At 45.4% G+C, this 9,742-nt stretch overlaps 1 protein-coding gene across 13 annotated transcripts in view; it reads right to left on the minus strand.

The window, feature by feature from the left end:
• The window catches only part of CHGB (chromogranin B), a 112,066-nt gene that overhangs the window by 66,102 nt on the left and 36,222 nt on the right, over window positions 1-9,742 (minus strand). For 6 of the 13 annotated variants that reach the window (XM_056342576.1, XM_056342579.1, XM_056342574.1 and 3 more), the window contains 3 exons: window positions 9,528-9,589; window positions 8,728-8,842; window positions 6,090-6,259 (listed from right to left, as the gene is read on the minus strand). In XM_056342576.1, coding sequence (XP_056198551.1) covers window positions 6,090-6,259; window positions 8,728-8,822 — 265 coding nt within the window. In that variant the 5' untranslated portion in view covers window positions 8,823-8,842; window positions 9,528-9,589. Of the gene's footprint in view, window positions 1-6,089; window positions 6,260-7,064; window positions 7,175-8,727; window positions 8,843-9,527; window positions 9,590-9,742 lie in introns of all 13 variants that reach the window. The other 7 variants (XM_056342583.1, XM_056342578.1, XM_056342584.1 and 4 more) reach the window with 3 other exon arrangements.

Raw genomic sequence — 9,742 nt, forward strand, 5'->3', positions numbered from 1 at the left:
TCCAGAGAGCCTCTGTTTTATGCATTTTAAGAACTCAGAGAACTGAAGAAACTAATCTGTTCTGACAAGCTCTGCATTATATCTGACTGAGTCATTCTTTGCAAATTCATGAGCTGAAAAATGTAGCCCTTTACCTTACTCATATTTGTTGTGACACAGGCCTGATTTTTATGTTTTTCTTATTTATAAGGATTATATGAATAGTCTAGATGGACTATTTTAAATCAATGGATTATTTAGACACTGTTCACTTTAATTGCTGTTCATCACTTGTGATCTGTGGTTAATTAATTACTTGAGTGTTTAAGCATTGTTTCTGTATTCTGACTGGATGCCTGAAACTTCTGAGAACAGGAAAATACTTCATCAACAGGCAACATAAGTCACCTTATGCCAAGATCCACGCAGTAAACAATGAGCAGCCAACACTCCTCAGAAGTATTCCCAAACCAGCTTTGGGGATTTTTTAGCATGATTTCTCAAAAGCAGTAAACTGACACAGGACTGAGCTCAGTACAGTGATATACACCCCCACCACCAGGTGACGAAAAATAAAAATCACCAGCCCTCCAATCCAAGCATGCAAGCGGGGCGGGATCAGAAAGGGTAACATTGCTCACTAGAGGGCAGCAGGAAACAAACCAAAACCAGTACAAATCCACCGATTCCCACAATAGCAGCCGTGCTCTTCATCAAGGCCAAGGCAGTAAAGCACAGGTCACCTGCCTTAAAAAAACAATTAGTTCTCACTGTGTTTGGGATCACGCTTCAAACTGAGGTGGGTTTGCAAGTAGGAGAGCATGTTCACTTTCTGCAATTGAAGGAGACCGTAACAGCACAAATCACCTTGGTAGAGCACCCTCCCCTTCACCTCCTCATTGAGCCAAAAAGTAAAATATTCTTAAGGTGATCTTTTTGGTACTATCAAAAGTTTCAGTACCTAACCACAGCTGCCTGGAGTGCAAGTACAAGTCCTTTTCAGCTCAGCTTTGGCTCAGTCTGAAATATCATGCATGTTCTGGATTTACAAAATTACATAGACCTCTTAAATAAGACTATATATAAAGGTCTTTAGCCTTCAGGTTGTCTTCAGTATGGCCAGACAAAAAGCCACTTTGGAAATTCTGCAACTTTTGGTAGCAGTGGTAGCTCAGACAGCCAAGGTATAATTTCTATACACTGAGTTCAGGGCTAAATTGAATCTCCAAGTGCCCACCAAGCACCACCTCTGAAAGGTTGTGGCTGACATGGTAAGTACAGCCTGTACCCTTCATTTTCAGCTTCTACGCCAGCACTTGTTCACAACTCCCATACAGAAAATGTACGAACCACGCCAGGCTTCTTCAGTAAACATGACCCATTTCTGCACAAGAGATTAAGCAACTCTTGACAGCCAAGCGGACGTGGTAAACAGCAAAAAGCATTTAAGGACAAGCCAGAACACATGCACCAACATTAGCGTGACTCTGCAGTTGCTAATAAAAGACATAGCGACCCACTGCAAAATTGTATGTATGTAAATTCACTGGGTATGTGTAGCATTTTCTTCAGCAGAATCCCAATTGCCTATAGAACTGAAAGCTGTGTTAACAGGCTAGAAATCTCAGCTTTGTTTAACATAAATGCTTGGTTGACTGAAAATCCAGAAAGTGCCTGCAACAGTCCAAAAATTGTGATAGCTTTTATCTTTAAACTGGGTTAACCTTGTGATCAGATGTCCTCTTGATTTGAGCGGCATTGTCAGCAGCAGTGCCATAGCCCAGACTCATCGCTTTGCCTGCAGCCAGTGAGTCTCCACTGAAATGGTTTGGCTCCATCTCCCACAAGTTCTCACAACTTGTTCAAATGGGCTATTTTTGAAGAAAGTCTACAAAATCCACAACTGATCAAAAAGAACCTACAGCCTGGGTCCCCACAAGGGAAAAGCAATTAATACTCTAACACTACTTTTTCCAGAAATTACTGTTCTGGAAAGACTGTAACCGCATATGAAAGACTGGACACATTGCACACTGCTGCACCTTGGCATATACCTGTCTTGCTTCCAGAAAGAGCAGCTGTCCCCATCTCATCCACACAAATATTCACGTGGCTGCCCAGCAAGTTTCCTGGGCCAGTTCCCTGAGCTGACTCTCACGTGGCCACCCGGGTACCAGTGCTAAGGATGGAGTAGGAATAAAGAGGCACGATCGGGGGCAGCCTGGGACTCTTGCTGCATTAGAGAGGTCAAGGCAGTCCATGGAAAATAACCAAAGGTAAGCCTGGGCTCAAACCTGAAGCAAACTGCAGGAACACAAAGAGTGCCTTTGGAAAGGCAACTAAAGGTTGAACACCTCTATCCTTCCAAACTGGCTTGTGTTACTGAATTCTTTTTAAAAGCTAGCCAGCTTTTAGATACACACAGGCCTCTGCAATAACACAGTGAACTCTGTCTTCCTTCACCACCCCATCTCTCCACCATCATCCTTCCTCTGCTACTGCCATTCTTCATTTTCTTTGTTCCTGTGACACTGTTTTCTGTGTACCTTCTCTTCCACTGGGGGACTCTGTCTACCCATCCATTCTCCTAAGGACACAGCTTTTTAACTACTTTTCATTACAAAGACTAAGCGATTAAGGGAGAAACTACAGGACAAACAAGGAGACCCACCCTCCCAAGATTGCTAGCCCCATGGAATGACCACGAAGACAAATGCGGCTGAGCTCTGCCATGCTTCAGACGGGCATGGTGCCATGGCCCAGCTCAACGCTGCCTCCAAGCTTGGCAGAATCACTCCAGGGCTGCACTGGCAAATCCAGCTCTGCCAGAACACAGATCACAGCCAGAGCCCAGGACCCTGCCTGCTCCAATCCGTAGAGCACATCTGTAACCTATTTTCTAACCCATTCTTAGGCAACAACTTTTCCCGGCCAAGCCTATGTTTCTGCTGTCCCTGGTATGCTCTGGTTCAGTGCCCTACAAGAAAAAGCAACGTTGCCAGTGCCTTACTTGATCGGAAACAGCCTTTACTAGCTGCCCTTCAAACACAGATCCAAATAATTTAAGGCCTTCCCACACACACACCTGAGCGCTGCCAAGAAAGAACTTTTGCTGGCAACTTTTCTTAATCCAGAGGAAGTAGTAAGGTGCTGCTGCAGCATTGTGCAGCCGAGTGATGCAGATTAGAAACACTATAAACGAATAATGATTTTTTAAATTATTTTCCAGTATGGAGTAAACAAAAAAAAGGAAGCATACTGAAAGGTTCACTGATCCAAATTAATTTTCTCAGTCTGTCACCACTTAAACCCTTGAATTCACTATGACAATAAGCTAAAAGTATGCATGTCTGTTGCAATAGCAGAACCCTCACTCCCGCACAGACTGTAAACCCACTTATTTATACATAACTTAGACATTTAGTAGTATTCCCACAGGACTACTGTTTTCTTGCCTAGGGATGCCTGTTTTCATGGCTAATGGGTACTATCTCCTGCTATTACAAGTGACAGAGCCTCTCTAGGCTAAGACCTATTACTAGTGACTCAGGTACCGGGAATACCTCCATATCCATTTCCGACTACTGAGGCTCGAATGACATGGTATTTTAGTTAGTCTCAGGCCACTTCATGTGGCAGATGTCAGAAAACACAGCTTGTCCTGTCAGTCTGCTTCTTTCCCAGAGATGTCACATTCCCAGAGACCTAACGCCCTTTTGGAAATGCTTTTGAATCACTAGGGAAGATCCTCACCCCTAACAAAAATCTTTCAAGTTTCATGAGAACACTCATCATGCATCCTGCACAAGCCCCAGGACGCAATCTTCTGGTAATACTGTGGGGTGCAAGCTATAGCCACCCCGCTCTCCTAAATTATCTTGTATCACAGCAGCAGTTTACAATGTCTCATGAGAAAACAAACAAGCACAGGAGCTTCCTTTGCCAAGATACCTTTGACAGAACTTGCTTGTCCAAGAACACCTGACACAGGCACTGTTTTTAAAACTGTCCTCCTGCCTCCTCTGCCACACTGACCAAACTCAATGGCTTAGAAAGAGAGTTTAAGCGAGTACGTATATTGGTTTGATGCTGTTAAATGGAGAAAGGAACCAGGAAGTTCAGAGCCTGAATTGGGTCTGATGTGATACTTGGTTATTTCACTCGCAGGAGTAAGGAACCGCTTTACATTATGCATCCCACAGTTACTGCCAAGTGGTTTCATTTGCGAGGGCTCTCTAAAATAAGCGAAGAAGGAGAGGGTTCATAGGCCTGATCTGCCCTACCAGCCACCTGAAATCCCCACTGACACCAGAGGGTATTGGAGACAGCAAGGAGGCAGGACCTCGGCCTCTCAGCTTACCTTGGTACTGAGGTTCAGCTACATACTTCACACATGCACAGTAAACCACTTGCCCAATGCTGTCATTTCAGTTTAGAGCTGCCTGTCTTCACTTCCACATACGTCACTGCTGCTATGCCTCAGACCAGTCTTACGACTGCTGAGCAGTCATGCACTTCTGTGTATCCCATTCATCAGACCAATCAAGCTCAGTTGCCCTGAGCCACACTAAATGGCGTTTGAGCAACTGAGCTACCATTACACACATTGCAGGAACCGCCTCACAGCTCCCAGAATTTATTCCTACCTGCCTGTGACACAGGACTTGTGAAATCTGAGTAGACAAATGCTTTTCCAGCCTTTGAAGTTAGAGGAACTTCCCCATCCTCCTCTCCCACGACAGCGGGAAAAGCTTGCTCAGTACATTCCTTGCAGTGGTGGTCAGCACTCAGGCACAAAAAATAAAGCAAAACCTCAAACCAGATACACTATTCCTCTAACGGCAAATGGATCATGGAATGTGATATGTGTCATGGTTTAAACTAGAGGTTACAGTAGAAGATCTGCATTATTAGTAACATAAGACACGTGACTTCCTGGTCTGCACAGGAAAACCAAAGCAAGGATTGGTTTGTGGATGTCATTACAGTTCTGGATGTCCCACAATTAGAGGTTAAGACAACTGCACAGACAAGTAGTCAACATCGACAGAGCTAGATCAGTTGGTAGATCCCCATGCTTACCTGTTTAGCATGCAAAACAGTGGAATTGCGACCAAAAAACTCACACAACAAATTCCAAGTTCCTACTTCTTGGAACCAGGCTGAAGTAAACCACCCAGTGCCAGAGGAAGAAAAGGAGCCAAACTCTAATTTTACACTACTTGAGACTCCAAAGCAACCAGAAATGTCATCACTGACATTTCACCTGCGCAGGTGCCTCGACAAACTTATCTCCACACGTTATTTGCTGATCAGATTTTATTTTCCCCCCACAATATTAAATATAATTACTACAACCTTCAGTCCAGCCAGTATGAATATATGGCAAGAAGTGTCATTGGGCCCATGCATTTCAATTTCAGACTTCCTGCCATGTATTTACACTGACCGGGCTGAGGGATGTAGTAATCAGAATGTGCCAGCTATCCCTTTATCTTTCCAATACACCATTACTCCTAAGAATACGGAGTAGTGGTCGACCTAAAATGCCACTTCTGCAGGAATCAGTCCTCCTTCAAGTGAGGAAACGGCTGTCTCCCAAGAGCTGAACTGAAGCAGATCTCTTCACACAGGCCATTAGCACAAGCAAACATTCACTGTTACAGTTCTAAAGTAAAGGAATACAGAGGCCACATCCCTAGCTCATGCTTGGGAGATACATGATGAGCACATGAAGAACATAAGGAAAAGTTTAAAAACATTTTTTACTGACTATGGCAATTTGAGACAGTATTTCCTACTAAAGTCTGGTGGATTGCTCTGTGGGTTAGTTCAAGTAACTCTCTTCCTCTGAGAACACACTAAACAGGAAGAAACAGCGTTGTCAAAACATTAGCAGCTGATGGTATCCTCTTAGTTCCTGGGCCTCATCGATTCAGTTCACACGGAATCTGTGAAGCTGGAACAGACCGTAGCTCTGGTAAACTGTGCTTTAAGACATGCAGATGCACCAGCATCAGGCTGTGGTTACTCAGTCAAATGACACACTGCCTAAATAGATAATGCACTGGCTAAAGAAAAAGAGCATGTAAAGAGGCAGAAGCTTTTACCTGTGGGTGGAGAGGGAAAAGTATCCACAGAAAGGAAAAGCTCTTCACTGTTTTCAGAGCTGTGTGAAGGCAGAAAGCACTCTGCTAGATCACAAACAAAGGGTAGGTCCAATACTGTGCTCTCCTCTGAGTTATGACTTGGTGGCATCTCCTTTCCTTCCATGGTCCCACTGCAGAGACACAAATGTAACTGAGCTGAGTTTTTAGAGCATGAAAAACTAAGCAGAAGTTAACACAAATGATCTGACATTTTTGCACTGCTTTATGAGCTGAGAGAAGCTGTTCTAGCATACTTTTACTTCACTTAAGAAAGTAAGAGGAAATTTAAAGGTGTAAAGGAAGAACAACAGCAAAACTCATTAGACAACAGGCCTCAGCCCTAAGCAAGATAACTAGAAGTCCACAAGAAATCTAGATTTCTTAGAGACTTCCCAGAAGTACAGATTCAGGCCCCACAACCAGAAAGCTATGAAGTATATTCCCTTCAAGGTATATTATGTGTGCAATTTGAAAGGAAACATGTTCTACAGGGTCCCTTTCTACCAAAGCTTCTAGAAGTCACAAGTTAAACCCCTTTCTCCTGGCTCTGTTCATGAAGTTCATCATGCTCACTAGCAGAAGGAAGAAGCATCTTGGTAATTTGGTAATCTCAGTCTCACAGGGATGGCAAGGATTTCCTGTGTGGGCAGCTGTGTTCTATACCCTGTGCACAGCACCCTGGTAAGCTGCGGTTGAAGCATCCCCATATCCTGACATCCTTCTCTTGAGCTCCCTCAACCAATCCACCACTGCTGAGGGCAGGAACACACAGCAGGGTGGATAGCAGGACAGTGCTGGTGCCACTCAGCTAAACATCTAGGGCCACAGTGGATGGGCAACTCTTTTGGAGAACATGAAACCGAAGTGTTCCAGTCCTACAGCTTCAAGCACAGCCACACAAGTGTCTGGGGCAGAAGAGGAGTGAAAGGCACAAACCTGGGGGGGCAGGAGCTCACAGAAGGACAGATGGAGAGAGCAAACAGGAATCCACGGGCTGAAGCATGATTAGCACTCACTCAGTAACAGGGGTTCTCAAGAAAAGCCATCTGCAAGAAAAGATGCAGAAGAGCCCCAAACACTCTTAATTTTCCCCCGATACCTCAGCCACTAGCTTTTAGTCACCCTGCACAACCCCTTGTGATGCAGCTGAGACTCTCCCCAACAGTAAAGGCTCCGGGCAGAGCGCTGCTGTACACCAGCTCACACCTCCAGCAACACCAGTGAAGGAACACCAGGCTGACCCACTCCTTACTGCAAGGCCTTACGCCAAAAAGACTTTCAAGCAGGAGCTTCACTTCAACACCCACCACGCACTGATGGAGACGGAGTGGGGTAAATGTGAGCTGACATCTTTTCTTCCCTCATTCAAGTAACAGATTTAAGCTTTTCATAAAAAAAAAAACATGGACAGAACAAGAGTGTTTCTTGTGAAATGTGAATTTAGTCCCCAGCTCTTAACAGAGAATCCAGGAGCTTTTGTGCAAGTTTATTCCTTCAACGGTTTTGCCTACTTATATGCAATAAAAAAAAGCAGATTATGGCTGCCCCCTCCACCAGCTCTATCCTTCTGCTATTTTGGTAAAGAGTGGTAGGAGAGGAACCAGATGGAGTGGTTGGGCAACGGCTTGGGACCTTGCAGGCTCACATGTATTTCCTCTTCTGTAAAAGGAAGAAGGCAATACACTCTTATCTCAGGGGTACTATCAGTGAGGAATGTCACAGTCCCAGGGGCCAAAGGAAACCCTAGAAGGGATTAATACTGAAAAATGAAGTAAATACCCCCATGCAGATTGTTTTTTAAGTCAACACCATTCTTTAGGTGCTTCTGTCTTGAGTAAACTTGTAGCTAAGATGCACCTCTGGCCTCTTCACAATGCTAACTCACTAATGAGCAGAGTGGAGATGTTGGCTGTGAGACCAGCTGCTTTGCCTCAGAGTGACAAGCAAGGTCAATGCATTCACAGAAAGCTTCCAGGAAAAGCAGAGTGGAAGGTTAAAACCAAAACAAAGTACAAAACCCTCTGCTCCCCAACAGTCACTGCAGGGGGAAGCTCCTCCTCCATTGCTTTTCATGTCCCAAAACACAAATGATCTGTGAGTAAGGAACACAGTGAAGGAGAAACTTTCCTCAAATACTGTTTTCATGATTTCTGCTACTTTTTAAGTACACGGATATTTTAAAGAACAAAAATGCCTATTTCAGTCCTTGGTCTGGAAAAAAACCCCAAAGACCATACCAAAACCCCAACCAAACCTATCCCACCAAGAGCAAATGGGAGATTATAGCAAGAGGAGCTGCTGATGTGGTATCACAGCAGCTTAAGGCTGTCATTGATATGGGCTGCTGTGATCCTGGCCATCTCTGCCAGCTGCCTGTGCTGGCCTCCTTCCTCATATTGCCTTGACAGGGCTAACAACATGTGCAGCCATGTGATGAATCAAATATTCCCTTGGAACAGCTCCCTCTAGTCCTCCTAAGTCAAGTATGTGGCAGTCCTGTTCCCAGAACTGATGGCAAGACTTTTTTGTGAGGATAAGCAAGACATGAGCTCAGCCCTGAGCCTTCAGGCATATGAAAGAGCCACACTTGCTGCCATACCTGGGAACCGCACGGATGCTGAAGCAGTCCCCTTGGACAGAGTCCAGGAGCAAACAGTCTGTTCCTGTTTCAGGATCCTCTCCTTCTTCCTTCATGGTTTGTTAGTCCCAGCCTGCTGGAATGAAACAAACAGGTCACTTACATGCTTCACATCAGCTGATCTGGCTGACGGACGGTGTGACCTTTCAAAGCACATATGCCAATCGTCAACAGTCTGTCATTCATCACATATACTGGTGTTTGTTGGGTCTGGCACAGAGAAAAGCTTTTTTCTAGGAATCTGAAACAGCACATCTACTAATGCCCTTGAATCTTTTGACAGCAATGAAGACCTCCTGCAAAGGGGTGGGTACACTAGAAATAAACCCAAGATTTTCTTCAGAAGAAGCTGTCAGGTGGGCTGTTTACTCAAAACCTATAAAGGAAAGAAGCCAGTAATAGCTGGCATCCTTCACTCCCTCTTGTGGACGAGCAGGTATTCCCCCAACAGGTTTATCTAGCCATCCTTTGACGCCAGCACTGATAGCCTGTGCTGTCAAACCTTGACCAGGAAATGTGTGGTAAGGCAGCCCGGCATGTGGAGCAAGCCACAGGCCCACGAAACCCAAATCCTGTTCCCCACCCTCTGCCATTACCTCACTATTTTCAGTGAGCAACCAGGACACATATTTTTGGAAGGAAACCGGATTTTCCTCTGGGTCACCCTTGACCACTGGCACTGCGCTGCTCCCAGGAACCCCCAAACACCTGCTGGGTGACGTGCAACCACCATGGTGGCGGGTGTTGGGTGTTGGCCTTACCGGCTGCTTTTGTGGGGCTGCTGGAGAGAGGGTTCTCTTCCTCCCGGTCCCGTTTCCCTTTCCTGCAGGCAGAGACAGACATTATTTCAACAACCGCTTGCAAAAGGAAACAGAAAAACCATGGGGCAGCCCCCACAGGCCTGGTGCCAGGCAGGCCCCTCCACAGCCCCGCGCCTCGCCTCATCCGCACTGCCACTTCCTGAGGAGAAAAGCGG

The sequence above is a fragment of the Falco biarmicus genome, chromosome 6, assembly GCF_023638135.1.
Source record: "Falco biarmicus isolate bFalBia1 chromosome 6, bFalBia1.pri, whole genome shotgun sequence".
Classification (NCBI taxonomy): Eukaryota; Metazoa; Chordata; class Aves; order Falconiformes; family Falconidae; genus Falco; species Falco biarmicus.